General features: G+C 46.7%; 1 protein-coding gene across 1 annotated transcript in view; it reads left to right on the top strand.

The window, feature by feature from the left end:
* The first annotated feature begins 5310 nt into the window (after nucleotides 1-5310).
* The window catches only part of CCDC63 (coiled-coil domain containing 63), a 32358-nt gene continuing 19715 nt past the window's right edge, over nucleotides 5311-17953 (top strand). The window contains exons 1-5 of the mRNA XM_032876109.1: nucleotides 5311-5437; nucleotides 8636-8730; nucleotides 9128-9297; nucleotides 12123-12312; nucleotides 16007-16126. Coding sequence (XP_032732000.1) covers nucleotides 8722-8730; nucleotides 9128-9297; nucleotides 12123-12312; nucleotides 16007-16126 — 489 coding nt within the window. The 5' untranslated portion in view covers nucleotides 5311-5437; nucleotides 8636-8721. The remainder of the gene's footprint in view (nucleotides 5438-8635; nucleotides 8731-9127; nucleotides 9298-12122; nucleotides 12313-16006; nucleotides 16127-17953) is intronic.

Below are 17953 nucleotides of genomic sequence, written 5' to 3'. Positions count from 1 at the left end.
AGACTTCTTTCAGAGTGTGGACAGGGTTAGGGGCAAGGGAAGGGAGGTCAATGCACAGAGAGTGGCGACACAGGGAAGTCATTACTACCCTTAATAAAGGCTTAAGAAATAGGACTGATGCTTAATTCAGTCTGACCTAACAGAAGTCTTGAGGTGGAAGCCCCAGCTTTGGTGTATCAACTCAACAGTTGACAGGAGGATAGGAAGGGACCAGAGTGATGGAAGCCCAGAGAGGGCTGGGGCTGCGGGGGTAGCCATCCAGAAAGCAGCAGAGACATGGTGCTCAAACAAAGGAGTCTGAAAGAAATGCCCTACCTCCCTCTCCCGCAGCCTGCTGATCTCCTGCGGGTCCCTCCCATTGGCTACACCCACCTGGAAGGAAAACAAGGGAGCCCGTGGGTGATGTGGACTCAGGGCAGGCAGAGAAGGGTAGAGAAAGAACGGGTAGGGTGGGCAAACGATACAGGGGTGTTATGCGTATGCCCAAGAGAGGTGGTTATATTTGCAATTATTTTTCAATATTCCAGAATGTCCCATTAATAGATATGCCACAATGTAAAAAATTAAAATAAAAAAAACCCTCTCTCGTTCATCTCTGAAAGAAAACTTTTTGATTGAAGCACAATATATGTATAGAAGAGATACCTATCAGAAATGCAGTTTGAGGGGCGCCTGGGTGGCTCAGTGGGTTAAGGCCTCTGCCTTCCGCTCAGGTCATGATCCCAGTGTCCTGGGATCAAGCATCGGGCTCTCTGCTCAGCAGGGAGCCTGCTTCCTCCTCTCTGCAGTTTGATGAGTTGTCACCAGTGAGCTTATCCATGTAATCAGGTCAAGAAATAGAACATTCGGGGATACCTGGGTGGCTCAGTGGGTTAAGCCACTGCCTTCGGCTCAGGTCATGATCCCAGGGTCCTGGGATTGAGTCCCACATTGGGTTCCTTGCTCAGCAGGGAACCTGTTTCTCTCTCTGCCTCTGCCTGCCACTTTGCCAGCTTGTGCTCTCTATCTGACAAATAAATAAAATCTTAGGAAAAAAAAAATAGAACATTTGAAGTCCCCCGACTGCCTGTCAGTATGTCTGCTTTAACTCCCTTCCAGTAGATAACCTGTATTCTGACTTCTAATTGTACAGGTGCACTCCCCAATTTTGTATTTTATATAAAGGACATCCTTCAGCATGAGCTCCTTGGAGTCTGGCTTCTTTCACTCTACATATTTTTTTGTTGTTGTTGCTTTTAACTTATTTCCGCTTGTCCCTGCAGAGATATTATTACAAGGGGCATCTTTGTGTCTATGGTTTGTTTGTTTGTTTTTTGTCTGTGACTTTTCTTTTTTTTTTTTTTTTTAAAGATTTATTTATTTGGGAAAGAGAGAGAGAGAACACAAGCAGGGGGAGGGGCAGAGGGGAGGGAGAAAAGAAGACTCCCTGCTGAGCGGGGTACCTATTGCTGGGGTCAGTCCTGGGACCTTGAGATCAGGCCCTGAGCCAAAATTAAGAGCCAGATACTCAAACAACAGAGTCACTGAGGGACCCCTTTAATTTATTTTCTTAGGAAGAACCCCCAGATTTAGGTTTCCTGGGTTGAAGGGTATAAACATTTTTAGAGCTCGTGCTGTGGGAGGTCACATTACTTTCTGAAAGATGTGTGGTTCTCATCACTCCCTATGTTAGAAGCCTACCACTGAGATGACAGTCAATGTTTTGGGCTTTAGTGAAAGGAAGGGCAAGAGGGAGTTAGTTTTGAATCCTGCTGGGGAGGATTCTGAAGCTGTAAATATGAATTAGGGACACCCAAGCCATATGTACTTTTTCCAAAATTATTTGTTATTTTGTTTAAAAATAAAAACATTCTGGGGCACCTGAGTGGCTCAGTGGGTTAAGCCTCTGCCTTTGGCTCAGGTCATGGTCCCGGGGGTCCTGGGATGGTGCCCCATATTGGGCTCTCTGCTCAGCAGGGAGCCTGTTTCCTCCTTTCTCTCTGCCTGCCTCTCTGCCTACTTGTGATCTCTCTCTGTCAAATAAATAAATAAAATCTTAAAAAAACAAAAAACATTCTGACAGAAGTCAGAATCCCATCAGACTGCCTGACCCTTATCTTATGGATTACTACTGTTTTTATTTTGAACCCATAGATGGAGTGAAATATTTAACAATCTTTTTAGGCTTTCAAGTTTGCAGTTCGACCCTGGCAGTCTCAAGAAATTAAGGCTCAGAAAGGTCAACTGACTAAGGGCACACAGCAAATCAGTGGCAGAGCCAGGACTAGAACCTGGATTTCTGAACAATTTGTCCAATGTTCTCTCCCCTATAACACTGTGCCCTCCCTGCCTGTCCTCCCATTTATGAGATTACTTTCATGGTTCTTAGAAAGAGGTTATTGTGTTCTCTCACCATCGTTCCCAGACCCCATGTGATTGGGCCGACAGTGGACATTAAATCTAGACTGGGCCAACTGGATTCTCTTTCCTCAGTTGAGATTAAAACATCAATGTGTTTTTGTTGTTATTTTATTTATTTTTTTGTTTGTTTGTTTTGTTTTTTAAAGATTTTGCTTTATTTGTTTGACAGAGATCACACATAGGCAGAGAAGCAGGCAGAGAGAGAGGGAGAAGCAGTCTCCCTGCTGAGCAGAGAGCCCGATGCAGGGCTTGATCCCAGGACCCTGAGATCATGACCTGAGCTGAAGGCAGAGGCTTAACCCTCTTAGCCACCCAGGTGCCTCTGTTTTATTTTGTTTTTAAACTGGGTTCCAAAGTGGGAACTCAAAAGAAGCAAGCTGGCAGGAAAAGAGAGCAAAGAAAATAGTCTTCAAAAATAAGAGGTCAGGGACACCTGACTGGCTCAGTCAGCAGAGCATGGAACCCTTGATCCTCAGGGTTGTAAGTTCAAGTACCACATCGGAGGTAAAGTTTACTTTAAAAAAATAAAAATAAAAAAAAAGAGGTCAGGTTGAGAGACCAGATAGTTTGAAAGACAGAGTTGGAGAGTTGGAGAGAAGAGCTGATTTGGTTTCTGATAGCTTTCTAGTTCTTAGTTCTTGTTCTTCATAGGAATGTGTCTCCAGTTTACACACGATAACCTTGGTATTCATATAATTTAGCATGATTTTGGCTGCAGTAAGAAAATTTACAGATTCTTGTAACAGAAAGTACAGAGCCACATGGATTTCAGGCATGGTATAATCAGAGTTCCTGCTATATTGCTCTGCAACTCTTTCTAGGCCATTTTCCTCCATCATGTGTTGGCTTTGATCTCACATTGGCTTATCTCATGGTTACAAGAGGGACCATCAACAGCAGGGGCAACACGCCTCCTGTTCCCATCCATGCAGCTAGAAAAAACATTTCCCCTCCAACCCCAGACTATAAATACTTCCTTTCTGTCTGATTAGGTCACTGTCAGTTATGTACCTATTCTTGACGCTTTGCAGTCTCCAGGAGAATGCTATGCCATGATTGGCTTGCATTTGTGTTCCTTGTCCAGTCATTGGCGAGGAGGATGGAAAGGATTGGCTAAGGGTAATTAATTGAGATCTACCCTGGAGATACAGGTACAAATCAACTTCCGTGGGCTGAATGGGAGAGGGCTGGTTACCTGAACAAATTGGGATCTGCTAGGAAGGAAGAAGGGGGAACAGATGCTGGAGAAGGAAAAAAAAAATCATTCTGAACTATTTTGAGTGGATGTCTGATCCTTGTAGCCAAAGAGTCATTTGGACAATCAGCTTCCTGGTCTGTGGCCAATTGCCTTTGCCCAGCTCCTCCGTAGCCTGATTCTAATTTCCTCCTCCATTCTGTGGACTCTGTTATCACCAACATTTCTCACCGCTGGCTCATTGCTTTGGCAAGCTGGCATCTCACTCTGCTCCAAGCCCCGCTGATGGAGCTGAAGATCCCTTTAGCAGAATCAGTTCTGGCAGGTTCTAATTTAAAAAGCCTCACACTTCTCTGCATGGGGGCTGCTGAGATCTGCATCCATAAAGGCAGGGAGAGTAAATTCTTTAGAGGAGAGCCTATTTTTAACAAGTCCTGGACCTAATTGAACTTAATCGTTTTTCAGTCGCTGACACTTGAAATGTGTGAGTCACTAGGCTATGTATGGAGCTGAGGGCTATGGTGGCCCTTTAAATATCAAAGAGATGGTAGCTATCAGCTTCCAGAAGAGCTGCTAGGGTCTGGGGCTATGGCTTCACTCAGGGTTGCCCCTGAGACAGACAGCCCTGCATTCCAATCCTGGCTTATCCATTTACTGCAACAGTCACTATTTCTTCAAGCCTGCTTCCTCATCTGTAAAATAAGGATGGGAACACTTGCCCCAAAACATTTCATGTGAGTCATCAAGGCCTGACAGGAGGCTGCCCAAAATCTTCATTCTACTTGGCATGAATATTCACATGTTTCCTTGAAGAAACATTAATGTGCCTGGTTATGACATGTTGCCCAAGCCCCATACATGATATACCATTACACTAACTTTCCTCATGGTTACAACGTGGCTGCCAGCAACATCAGGGACAGCATGTTTCCTTGTGTACCACATTAACTTTCTGAAACCAAAAATACAGTAAGTTCTAAAACACATCTTGTCCCGAGAATTTAGGGATAAGACAATGGAGATCTTAGTGTGACTGAGCTACAGTTATTCCAGGGCCTAGTGGGTAAGGTGAAAATCACATCGAATCATGATCACCCTAGAAAACCAGTACCCCCATCATTTGCCTTGAGCAATGTGGCTGCTTCTTGAAGTTAGCCCAGAAAGAAGTGGTCAGTTGGTGTTTTGGGGGCATTTGTATGGAAAATGTTTATCTTTAAACTCCATTTGGCCTGTGAAAAACGCTCATTCCAGGAGTAACAGGTGACCTGGGTCAGACTAGGGTTCCCTGTGTCATGCTCACAGAGTGTGGGTGTGGGTCCTCCTGAAGAAAATGATGGGCAATGTCCCCGCTGCTGGTGAAGTTCGTTTTGTCTTAAATTGTTTCTCTCTTGTTTTGCAGAGCAGGAAGAAATGGGTCCGTTTTGATGCGTGTGGAGTGTGTACCCATCGCAGCTGCGGTAAGCTGTGGGCTGTGAGAAACGGCGTGAGGAGAGTGTGAATGCAGGTGCCAGCGATGAAGGAGCCCCTGAGATGGCGACTGAGTGGCGGTGGGAGTGGCTGTTACTGGCTATCTTGAAGGTAGCTACTCTGGAAAGGGGTCACTGGGAGGTGTGTCAGTCCTCCACCCTCCACCTTCTCGCCATTCGCTTGGGTTCTCTTCCAGAGCCTTCCAGGGAAGAACGCCTGTCTGTGCGGGTCACAAAGGCGCCAGTTCCAGGGCTCCGAGAACTCCCAGACGCGGGGCTGGGGGTGGGTGCAGCGGGGCCGCTCAGCGAGCATTGGTCTCGGTGCCCTCGGAACTGCCCCCGCCATCTGACACACAGCTGGGGCTGGCGGCCCCGGGTAAGTTTCACTGCTTGCTGCCCCACAGCTCCCCCTGCTGGTAGCAGCCCCAGCCCATTTCCTTTAAACTGTCCTAAAGCTGGAAAATATCTAAGCTCCCTCAATTAAACATAAATAAACTACAATGTGTAAAATAACTTCAAGAAAGTTCAACAGACTTCCATTTCACCCTATAAAGATCCCATTTAAAAAACTGTATTTCTGTACCACTACTTGGCTAATGCCCCAAGTACATCTTTAACTTACCACCAGGTTGGGCAGCCTTGGTTCAGGTTTTATAGGCTCCTCTCTCAGACCTGGCATTTTATAACCCATGTAGTCATGGGTCTGGCTTTTCCTTTAATGACAGATTGTAAAAATTCAGCAGCAGAGGAGGAGCCTGCCTCCCCTGCCCCAGCTAATTAAATGTTAGTTGGGAAAGGTGATCTCTTCATTCATTCAAACACTATTTGCTAAGAGCTTATCCTGTGCCCCAGACTATAGATGCTGTAGTGGCTGGACTGAGGCCCAGGGAAGCGGAGGGCATGTGCTTGAGGGCAGGCTTTGAGCTTCCTCTCTGGAATGGCAAAGTCAAATTCCCGCTAGCTCTGGGCAGTTGCAGGGAATGTGGGAATTGGAAAGAGGAGTTAGGTAGGCACTAGGGAGCAGTGAAGTCTGCAGCCAGGAGAGTGAGTACACTACCCACATTCACATTTTAAAACACTGATTGCTAAACAGGATGGAAAAAAGGTTGAACCCACCCATAGGCCTCAAGTTTGAGACCCTGGAATGAGAGAGTGGTGAGCCAGGGGCTGGAATACTGGTGGGGCTCTGAAGGCTCAGCTCTGAGAATGGGGGTGAAGCTCTCTGTAGGGAACACAGTGGGCCCAGCCCAGTGGGCACAGACAGAGAAAGACCTATGTTGGTGTCTGGAAGCTAGGGAGAGCCCAGGGGGAGCCTGGCTCTGGGTGTGTGGAGTGGGTATCAGCAAAAAGGTGGGAAGTTGATAGTGCCTCCAGTTCCCCGGGAAAAACACACAACACAACTAAATAACTCAAGGGCAAGGTAAACTGATACTTGACAGTCCTGATTCACAAACAAGGTACATTCATCGAACACCTGTTATGTGCTAGGCACTGTGCTGAAGAGCTTTATAAACATTAGTTTATGCTGAGAGTTCGGTATGAGTATCCCCATTCAAAAGATGAGGAGACTGAGGCTCAGAGAGGTAGAATCATACTGTCATTGATTGTCATATTTACTTGAGTCCTGCTTTTAGAAAGGTGTATCACAGATACACTTAGGTCCAGAAGAGCCCTTGAACATAGAAAAGCTCCTGGGCAATATGAAATTAGAGCTGCATAAAACTCATAAATAGAAAGAGGTCCCAAAGCGAGTATCTTTTGCCTAAGCCTTATCAGTCAAGCAAATCCTGCTACGTCCTCTACCCCCACCCTAGATCACACACCACTCTCTGAATACTGCTTTCATCCACTTGCTTCTCGACCTTGGCCCAGGCGGTTCTTTCTAACCAGAATTCCTTCCCCACTTTTCCTCTCCTCTTGTTGAACTCCTATTCATCCTTCAAAACCCAAATTAAAATTTATTTCCTTTGTGGAGCCCTTTCCACTGTTTTACCTAGACAAAATTCATACCACCTTGAAGGCCGACTTAACACTGAATTCCCTAAAATGTTTAGCACATGGTAGGGGTTTAGTCTGTGTGCTAAATGGATCTAAGCACTTTGGGCAGGAGAACTCATTTGGTTACAAGCAATAGAAAACTCCTCTCAGATTGTTTTAAGACAGTATGTTATTTGTGTAACTGGATATGACCCAGAGGCATCTTTCAGGCTTGGTTAAGTCCAGGGGTTTGGATGATGTCCCCAAGTTTCAGTCTCTCACCATTTTTGTCTTCTCCATGTTAGCTTTATTTTCAGGCTCCCTGCAGAGGCGAGAAGGTTGCCAGTCACTCTCTACCTCATTCAATAGGTTCGAGAGCAGCAGGAAACAAAATCCTTCTCTTCTGAGTGTTCAAGCTTAAACCCCACTATTCGTTCTGCTGGGATGAGTCTGTGTCAAGTTCCCAACCCTGAAATGATCACCCTGACGGGGTCGGGGGGGGGGGGGGATTATGCAGATAAGCTAGGGATCTGGCATTCTGATTGGCCCTTCCAGAGTCACATATTCCAATCTGATAGGAAGGGGTGGGGTCAGTCCCAGGTTCAAAAAATGACTTCGAGTGAAGGTGAGGGTGGTTTCCCAGAGCAAATCCAGGTGTTGTTACCAGAAGCTAGAGGAATACCACACACTCCTCAGCCCTCATAAACAGTTACTACACTGGACCTTCACCAGATGAAACAATCCATACAATACCATTATCATTCCAGCCCGTTTACTGAGCACTTACTATGTGCCAGTGAGGTACCTTAAGGCTTCCCAACCTGTGAGGTGCCTTCTAGAAATTCTCTTATTTTCCAGAGGAGGAAATGAGGTCCAGAGAACGGAAATGACTTGCCCAAGGTTAGTAAGTGGAGGAGGAGGAATTTTTGCCGAGATCTGATGATTGACACAACTAATACTTTAACCCACTGGACTGCAGGACCCCTCAGTGGGTGGCAAAGCTTGAAGTTTCTGCTTTAGAAATCTAGCCCTCCAAGTCTGGGAGTCGGGGTGCCGTGGATCTCACAGCCCTCCGAGTCTTGTAGGGTTAACATTGTCTTCCCCTCCTCTGAATACATGGCCCAGATGAAGTTCAAGTTATGACTTGATAAAAGTGCCTCTTGGTACCTCTGGATCCTGCTTTAAAAGGCAGGTGTCTGTATGTGTGCATTCTATCCTTAGCTGAAGCTGACGCTGGACTAATTGCATGGACTAAACCATCAGAGGTCACATTGCCCTGATGCCATTTGCCCCCTCTTCTTCTGGAACACAGGGAGCAGGAGCGTAACCAATATGCCAGAACCATCTGCCTGGCTCCTAGTAATAAATTGTGAGAGAAATGGGTTTCAGGCAAGCATTGCTTATTAAAAAAAAGAGAGAAGAAGAAGAAGAAGGCTCTTCTCACACCCGGGCAGCCATCTGCCATGTCCTCCACATGTGCCAAAGTAGTGGGAAGAGGAAAGGACTGCAGGGGGTGGGGATGGGATAAGGTGCCACTGGGTCCCACACTGCTAGCCGGGTGGCTCACACATTGTCTTCCTTTTGCCGATGTGGACAGGACATTGCAGAGACAGAGAGAGAGGAGCACTCACTGGCTTTGACCTCCCCGGTGTCTAAGCATAGCGAAAGCACAAGTCCTTCAAGATGCCAATGGTAGGTATCAGCTCCTGTGTATGGAGCGCTTCCTGTGGGTCAGGCACTGTGATAGCCACTAAATACACATATTAGCTCATCTAATCCTGAAAACGAATCTATATGCACCCATTTTACAGACGAGAAACTGGAGGCTCAGAGACGTTAAGTGATTCACCCAAGGTCACACAGCAAGGCCGCCTCTTCAGTATGCAATAATGAGGCCCAGCCTCCTCTCTACCCTGGCAACCCAGAGCAGGTTTTCCGTGTAACAGATAAGCAGTTAACATCACCCAAGGGTGATCTTCCACCTCTAGTCCTGCCCCCAGATGCCTTCCTGCCCTCTGCCCTTGAGCTGACATGTAGGCTTCTCTGATCACCTAACCCGTTGCTCAGTGCCTCTCCCCATCTCACCCAGCCAAAGAAGCACAGGAGAAAAAGCTCCGAAACCATCCTGGAACCTTCGGAGAAGGTCAAAGAGCAGCTGGCTGAGGCTGAGCTTCGGAAGCTGAAGCAGCAGTTCAGGAAGATGGTGGAAAGTCGGAAGTCCTTTAACTTCCGTTCCCAGCAGAAGATCTCCAACCAGCGGTAAGTGATGTTCAGAGTTTCATACTGAGTGAACTTGGAGAAAACTTTGGATTTGGTTTCATGCAGTTTGCCCTCTCATGTCGCCTCTGGGCGGGGACCCGATTCTGAAGCCCTCCTGGGTACCTAGGTGGGACAGCTTCAGTGGCAGGGAGGATTTATTCTCAGAAGCCAGCCTGTCACCAGGACTCCAAGGGGGACCCCATGTCTCAGGGAAGGACCCAAATGAAAACTTCCGGTGCCTGTTTCTTTCTACACGTGGGTTTTGTTCTTCCGCGTCTTCATCTCAGCGTTGGCTGGTGGGGGGTGGCTGCCCCAACTCCTGAGCTACCCAGGACCACACCCAGAGGCCCCAGCTGCGGTGACTCAATTCGAATCCCACACTCCCAGGAAGGGGGGAATCTGATTGGCTTAGCTCGGGTCAGGTGTCTACTCCTGGCCCAGTCAGCTGTGGCCAGGGGGCGGGGACTGGGCCTTAGCATACAAAAACGGCCCTTGAGGTTTGCTACCAGGGTTCTGGCAACTGGAGTGGGGGCGTTACCCGAGAGGAGGAAATCACCAGGCTGCAGCTATCCCGAAAGATGTTTCCTGCTGTGCGTCATTATGGAATCTGCAAGATCAAATATTTGAAATTGGGTTGTCCTAGAAATTATGATGTGGATAGCTTTTTTAGACAATAGAAAAGTGTTCCCTGAGGTTGAATAAACAAATATCCTCAGATTCCCTTCAAAGGAATGTAATTCCTTAGCTACAGCCATAACGTTTATACAGACAGAAATTTCCCATTATTAGAAAGAAAATTATTAGAAACAAATCTTGGATGTTGTGTGAAGTTCAGAGGGTAGGGGAAGTGGGGTGGTTCAGATTTTCAATAGATTTAATTCACACAGAGCTAGTCCATAGGGGATCTTCATGTGAATTATAAAAAGGCACCCTTTCTTAAGACACTTTACTGCCATCTGTTGGAAACACTGTCATTACGTAGGGATTTTTTTCGAATAAGATGAAGCATCCCCCAGGAAAGTATAATAAGTCAAGGAATCAATGATTGTTTTTCAAGCAGATAGAGCTCCCTTTGGATGGTGCAGTCTACAACCTGCACTTCTGTGCCTGGTAGGCCTGATTCACAGCCTACCCCTGGTGAGCATCAGGAAATAGCCTCCTCCCTGGTGGGTCTCTGACAGTTTTTCTTAAATCTTACCCTTTGTTCTACTTTTACCCCAGTCCATTTGATCTGGTTTCACTGTGATGGACCTGAAAGGGAGGGGGTGGAAAAGTAGAGATCTTAGATTCTTCCAGTGCAACACCTGTAAACAGGCCAGGACTCAGAAGAGCTCAGCGAGGTGCCTAGATTGCAGTATTCAAGGAGGTGCTTTTTCCTCAGTGCTCGTCCTGCACCTGTACCCCTCAAGAGTGAAGGCTTCCTTAAATTTAGGGCCACCTCACCCCCAGTCCCAGCCCTGCTGATGAGACAGACAAACCTTCCTTTTGCTTTTATTGTGCCCTCCGAACTCCCAACTCTGGTGGACTCTCCTGCTCTTTTTTTCTCTTCACCTTAACAAAGACCCCCTCCCAAGAAGACCTTAAGACAGGGAGAAAGGTCCCAGCTGGTTTAGAAGACAAGCAGCTCTAGAATTAAGGATACATTTCCACATGTGGCTATGTACATTTGTAGTTGACGAAAGAAGATTAAAAATTCAGTTCTTCACTTGCACTAGCCACATTTCAAGTTCGCTAGCCACATTTCAAGTGCCCAACAGCACTTGATGGTGCCTGGTGGATGCTGTTGGACAGTAGATAGAGAACATTCCTGTCATTATAGAAATTCTACTGAACATCGGCACCTGGGTGGCTGTTAAGCGTCTGCCTTTGGCTCAGGTCATGATTTCAGGGGATCCAGCCCAGAATCGGTCTCCCTGTTCATCGGGGAGCCTGGTTCTCCTCCTTCTGTGCTCGCTCGCTCTCTCTCTCCCTTTTTCTTGCTCTTGCTCTCTCTCAGATACATAAAATCTTTTTTAAAACGTGCATATGCCTGACTTGAGGATCTTGTTACAAAGCAGATTCTGATTCAATAGGTCCTGGGTTGGGGCCTGAACTTCTGCATTTTTCCAAGCTTCCAAAGGACATCAAGGCAGCTAGGCTGTAGACCACATTGTCTGCTGTGTCAGGTGCCCAGACTTTGCCAGAAACTCGGCCTCAGTGCCATTTCCCATTGTTCATTTGCCATCGCCCGGGCCTTTTTTCATTCAAAAATCCCTGTTTGTCCACAGTCCTACCCCTGTCCTCTCCAGAGGAGGGAGAGGGAGAGAGAGGAGGAGACTCGTGTCAGCCGATTTCATAAATCATTAGCACCCTGCGTAGAGAAACTGGGGGAGGTTGGAGGTTACTGCTCACCTCTGTGTTGATGCAAAATTGAAAATGCCTGCCTGATGCACTTGCCTCTTATTACCAGAGATAATTGGTTGTGAAGTCTGGAAAGAAAGTCAGCAAAATCAGACGGATGCCTGTGAGCTGCTGGCAAAAGAGAGAACACCCCCCCCACACACACCCCCGTAGGTAATGGGTTTTGACAGGCACAGCTGCAAATTGTTCCCTAGGAAGAAAAGGCCCCTAGCGAGGGGGCAGAGCTTTGGGGTTGCAGGCGGCCAGAGCTCTAGACCCGGACCTGAGACCTGCAGTAAGCCCCCTGCCACCCTCCAGGGAGGGAGGTGACTTGTCTGCCTCTGCTTGCAGCGCTAAGGAGCCTGGAGCCCAGAGCGAGGTGAACTCCAGAACACAGGGTGTGAACTCTGGGCCGCAGGGTTAATGACGTGCTGCTTTCCCAACAGCAAGGAAATCAAGGCTCTGCAGGAAGAGCAGGATGAGATCACTCTGCTTTTGGGTCTCATCACGTCCTCAAAGAATTTGGATCTGAATGAGAAAAACTACATGGAGCTGTGTTTCCTGCAGCAGACCAAGGACGACTATGAGGCCCTGATTAAATCAATGAAAGTGTTGTTGGCAGAACTGGATGAGAAGGTGTGGTCTTTCCCTTGGAGGGTTAACTGGAGCGTGGGGAGGAAGGGGCTGGAATGGGGGGAGTACCCATGATGCCTTTGGCCAGATCTCACGCCCCATGTTCTAAAAGTGATCGAGCTTCCTCCTCAGCCTTGTGACCTCTACTCTCCCAGTCCATTCCTCCACTATGTTTTCCAGCACCTTCCCTCTCCACTCAGAGTAAATTCCCAACCCTACTGTGCCGATCAGGAGAGGTTAGGTTATGCAGCAATTAATACCCCTACCCTCAACTCAGTGCTTTAAAACAATAGAGGGTTCTTCCCCGTTCATGCTGTGTCTCTCATGGATCAGCTGTGGGCTCTTGTATCTTTTCATCTGGGACCAGGTGGATGGGGTATCCACCATCTTGAATATCGCTAGGTGTTGTGACAAAGAGAGTTCTGGAGAGTCTCACACTGGCAATTGAATACATCATCCTGGGAGTGGCACGTCACTTCTGCCCATGACCCAGAGGCTCAAAATTGTCTACCAAATCGTGTTAATGGTCTTATCCCTTACTATGGCTTGAAAGCTCCTGTGTGTTCTAGCCCCAGCCTGCCCCTCTGTCCTCATCCCATGTCATTCCTTTCTCAACTCATCTCCCTCAGCTGCAGAACACTTGTTTTTTTTTCAAATATGCAAAAACTGTTCTTATTTCAGGGCCTTTGCACATGTTACCCTGATCCCTGCTTCTTGTCCTTTATGGCTCAGCCTAAGTGTAACTTTCTCAGGAACGCCTTTTCTGTACCCTTTCTCCTGATTAAAGTGTATCCCTCTTGCATTAGGTACCTGGCCAAAAACAAAAAAAACAAAAATAGTATGCTCAGTAAGGTACTTTGAGGAGAGTTTTATGAGGCTCTATTTACAAGGGTGTGAGCCCAGAGTAGGGACACTGAAGCCCTGTAGGGTTAGCTGCAGTGGGCAGGGGAGACACTCTGGAACCTGAAGACAGAGAGCAAGCCGGGGCAATAAATACCCCAGCCTCTTTCTTCTAGCCCATGGGCTCCCAGTGCGAGGGAGTCATCATGGGCTCCTTCTGGATCAGCCTCCTGGGGTCCAGAACAGGGTGGGTGGGATAGAGTGGAGAATGAACCTTGTGGGGGCAAACAGAAGATCTCCCCAAACTCCCTTACCTCCTCTCATGACATCCCATGTCATGTCCCTCATAGCCCTTCTCCCAGAGGTAATTAGACTTTAACACAGGAGTCCTCTGTCTCTAACCTGTCACCTCCAGGAATGGCAAGGACCATGTCTGTTTTGTTCCTCTCTCTACCCATCCTGCGCCTATCCCATTGCCTGGCACATAGTAGGTCCTCAATAAATATTTGCTGACAGAGAATCTGGAACTCTCATTCCATATTTCCTCTGCTTCAAATCCTTCAGTAATTTCCTATTGTTCTTGAGCTCAGAGCCAAACTCTAATGGTTTGGTTTGTTGGCCCAGCTGCCTTGCATCCCTCCTGCCCCTCCCACCTTCTCTCCTGCACCCACTGTGTTCTGTCCACACTGGCCACTTTCATGAGCCCATAGTGCTGTCTCTCATTTGCAGGCCTTTGCATCTGCTGTTCCTTCTGCCTGGATTGCCCTTCCCCATCTTCTCTGCTTGGGGAGGTCCTCTTCATACTTCAGGTCACAGCCCAAATGCTCTTTCTGCCAGAGGGTTGTCCCTTTATTTCCTCTTCAGATGCCCCTGCTGTCCGTGTCCAAAATACTTTATTTATCTCCCTTTTCCCAGGACTAACTCTGCTTTATAGCTCGTTTCCAGCCCTAGGTTATAAGTTTCTGTGAGGACAGGAACCATCATACTGTCTTGATTGCCATCATACCCTTTGTTGTCTGGCACAGAGCAGGTGTTTAATAATCAGTGATGAATGAAAATATGAATGAAAGAGAGAGGCAATAACAGTGAAGAAAGTGGAAAATTGAAGAAAAGATGGGGATGTGGGTCCTCAGAAACAGTAGGCAAGCTACTTTTTTAAAAGATTATTTATTTGTCAGAGAGAGCGAGCACAAGCAGGGAGAGCAGCAGGTAGAGGGAGAAGCAGCCCCCCTGCTGAGCAAGGAGCCAGAGGCAGAACTTGATCCTAGGACCCTGGGATCACAACCTGAGCTGAAGACTGATACTTAACTGACTGAGCCACCCAGGCGTCCCAAAAATCTTGGGATCCTCAAGAGAATATGGCGCTCACTGACCTGTACAAAAACCCTCTCTGCCGAGTTCCATCTCAGGGTGGGCAGGTCCCAGAACCCCCTGCTGCTGTGCCCACCTCACAATTTCCAGAGCTGCTTCCTTGCTAGCAGTCACTGGAGGCAGGGACCTCCCCGGGCCCTGCCTGGCCACAAAAAGCAAATAAGCCTGTGCCTTTATGCTGAAGAGAGCACCTCACATAGGCAACATATTCCTGTTGGTGGCCTTGTCTTTGTCTTCCCAAAGACAAATTAGAGGCCTAATTACTCTCAGCGTCACAAAAGCAACATCTGACATAAAGGCACCGAAGGGAAAAGGAGGCTGAATTTAATCACAGGAGCCACTGGGACGTGCTGACACACACCTTCCTTTGAAGAGGAGCTGGAGCCTGAGGTCTCTGGGTCAGCTCAGGCAGGGGTGGGCATGCCTTCAGGGCAGGCAACGCTGTAGGCCAGGGAGGCTGCCCTCCCATCTATTGAACTGACGACATTGTGTTGAAGGTGCTGGGTGCTGCCTGCGCAGAGCCCAGGAGAGGAGAACCAAGTAGAACAGACTTCTGACTGGTTTGAACCAAAGCCTGGCTGCTAATATCACTCCTAAACAGCCTTTACATGCCTTATGAGATTATGAGTCCCAGTGGTTCTCTTGATGCCTGATCATCTGAGCGGCCATCTTGTTTGATGTACCGGTGAGAACAGATAGGGCTACAAGCAATGTAGTTCTTGACTAGAAGTGGCTGGAAGAATAGAAGTTTGTTTTTCTCACATAATAAGAAGTCTGTCTGGACAAAGGTCATCCCAGGGATTTTTTTAGTAGCTCTGTAATGATGGGTTGGTCTTTTTTCTCTCTGATCCTCTTGGTCTCAAGATGGCTGCCAAAGCTTAGCTGGTGTGGCTTCTCATATCATCACATTCAGTGATGTGAAGAAGGGGTGAGGGGCATGTTCTTACACTCTAATGAGGGAAAGAATATTTCACAAAATCTTTCCAGCTGATTTTCCATCATTGGCCAGGGCTAGAGTATATATCTACTTCTGTGTCAATCACTGGCAAAGGGAAATGAAATTCTTATTGTTGGTTTGGGGTAGACCCAAATTCTTTCCTGCTAGCTATGGCAAGAATGTATGTCACTTATTTGAAGTCAGAATCAATGATCCTAAGGGCATGGTGTGCGAGGAATGCTTTTGGCCACAGGTGATATGAAACCCAACCAAAAGAAGCTTGGACCAAAAGGTGAATAAGATTCATGTGTGCAGGTAAAAGCAAAACCTCTAAATTGCCTCATTTTACCCAAACTGGCTAAGTGTAGTTGAGTTGAACATTCATTCAAGAAAGAAATTAAAATTCTATTTGTAGGAAAAGAAGGAACATTGCAGTTTTTATTTTAGCATGCTTACATTAGTGATCTGTAGAATTTGTACTCATACAGATGTTAATTTAACACAGCTGGGGGTTTTCTTTCTCTCTCTCCTTTTTTTTTTTTTTTCCAGATTGTTCAGATGGAAAAAAAAATTGCAAACCAAAAACAGATCTTCGCAAAGATACAGGAAGCCAATGACCCCCGGAAACTGCAGAAGCAGATCCACATTCTGGAAACCCGTTTGAATCTTGTACGTAAGGTGTTCTCTGCAGCTTTGCAAACAGCTCTGCCTTCCCTTGCTCAGAGTAGAGAATGTCGTCTGTGGAGCCATTAGCAGAACCTACCCATCCTGTTGGTTGAGTCAGGAGAGGGTGAACTAATGGCGTTCATACAAGCCAGACAGCCTTTTTAGACTCATCACCCACTCTGTTCCACCCACTCTGTTCCACCCACTCTGTTCTACCCACTCGGCCCATTGTTACCCAAGGTGCCTTTCTCCTTCTTGCTCTCAGCGCTTTATGCACCATGCTGTTGCCCCCACATCCTCTATTCTAATCCCCCACCTCTCCTGGGATGACTATTTTTAGTGCCTTGACTTAAAAACTTGCTCATTTTTAAAAAGCAGCTCAAATATTACCCTTCAGCAAGAGAATTAGTGAGACTTTCTTCCCCCATTGCAATCTGCTCATGCCTCTATTAGACCTAGTGCTTTTTGGTTGTTGTTGATATTGTCTCTAGGAAATATTCAGCATAGACATGCATAACTTGGTAAAGAGAAAAGTGATGTTTCCTGATCACTTCAATTTATAGTGACTTTTTGCATTAAGCAGGGTTCTCTGAATTATGAACTGGCTTACACAAAAAAGAAAATGGATTGGCCGTAGAGCAGAAAAATTTAGGGGCAAAAGTGGGGCCTTCAGGCATAGCTGGATCCAGGTGCTCCAAACATGTCTTGAGGATACTTTCTCTGTCCATCTCTCCTTTGGGTGGAGATGACTTCATTCTTGGGCAGCCCCCAATGTGAACAAACACCAGCAGAAAAGGACCATCTCTTTCCTAAGAGTTCAGTCACAAGTTCCAGGGAGGGTTCGCATTGAGCCATCTTGGATCAAGTGTCCATCCCTCAGCCAATCACTGTGCTCAGAAGAATACATGGACTTGAGTCACATGACTACCCTTGGATCACTCCCCCACCCCCTAAGTCAAGAGAGGACAGCCCTATCCAACAATGTGGACTGAAAGCTGAGAAGAAGTGGTAAAAAAGCAAAAAGAAAGGAAGAAAGAATGCTGAGCACATACAAACACGTTCCAGTCTGACTAGTGAAATAACAGTTCCCACAACATAATCCAGGAGAGAGGGCAAGTGAATTGATTTGGAGGGAAGCCGGTCAGTGCCTCACTATACAAAGTGCTTAGCTTCCCCCAAACTCTGACCACCAGGCTTTAACCAGGGATGGCTGAAGTTAATTGGATCTGATTTCTGTCTCCCAGTTACCTGGAAGTAGACTGAACGCAGGCAGTGTCTTTTTAATATCCATGCCCAGTGATTTGCACCCATGCCTCAGAGGGCCTAGGATGTGTGTTAAAAAGTAGATTCCTGGTTTTGAGTCAGAATCTGTAATTCTCTAGATTCACTGGTTTTGAATCAGAACCTGTAAGGCTTAGACCCAGGCATCTGCACTATTAACAACCTTGGTGAAACTGAAGGGTCCCCTTGGTTAAGAATCATTAATGCCCAGTACAGCGTGAGGCTTAGAGTAGGTACTTAGCAAACATCTATTGATGGAATGAATGAATGAATGAATGAACAAATGCATGCATGATTTTTTTTTTTGCATGCATGATTTAATGATCACTTGTCTACAGAGGTGTGCTTTTTTGTAATAGATCTATTTAGAGTTTCTGTTTCTTCCTGAGTCAATTAAGCAGTTTGTTTCTTTCTAGGAATTTGTCCATTTCATCTCAGTTATCCTAATTTGTTGTTTTACACTTGTTCTTAGTACATTGCCTTATAATTCTTTTTATTTCTGTAAGGTCTATAGTAATGTCCCTTCTTTCATTTCTGAGAGGAGTGCTG

The sequence above is a fragment of the Lontra canadensis genome, unplaced genomic scaffold (assembly GCF_010015895.1).
Source record: "Lontra canadensis isolate GAN:19392208 unplaced genomic scaffold, GSC_riverotter_1.0 scaffold58, whole genome shotgun sequence".
Lineage (NCBI taxonomy): Eukaryota > Metazoa > Chordata > Mammalia > Carnivora > Mustelidae > Lontra > Lontra canadensis.
The sequence above is the reverse complement of the archived record's forward strand: the minus strand, read 5'-3'. Positions and strand labels throughout refer to the sequence as shown.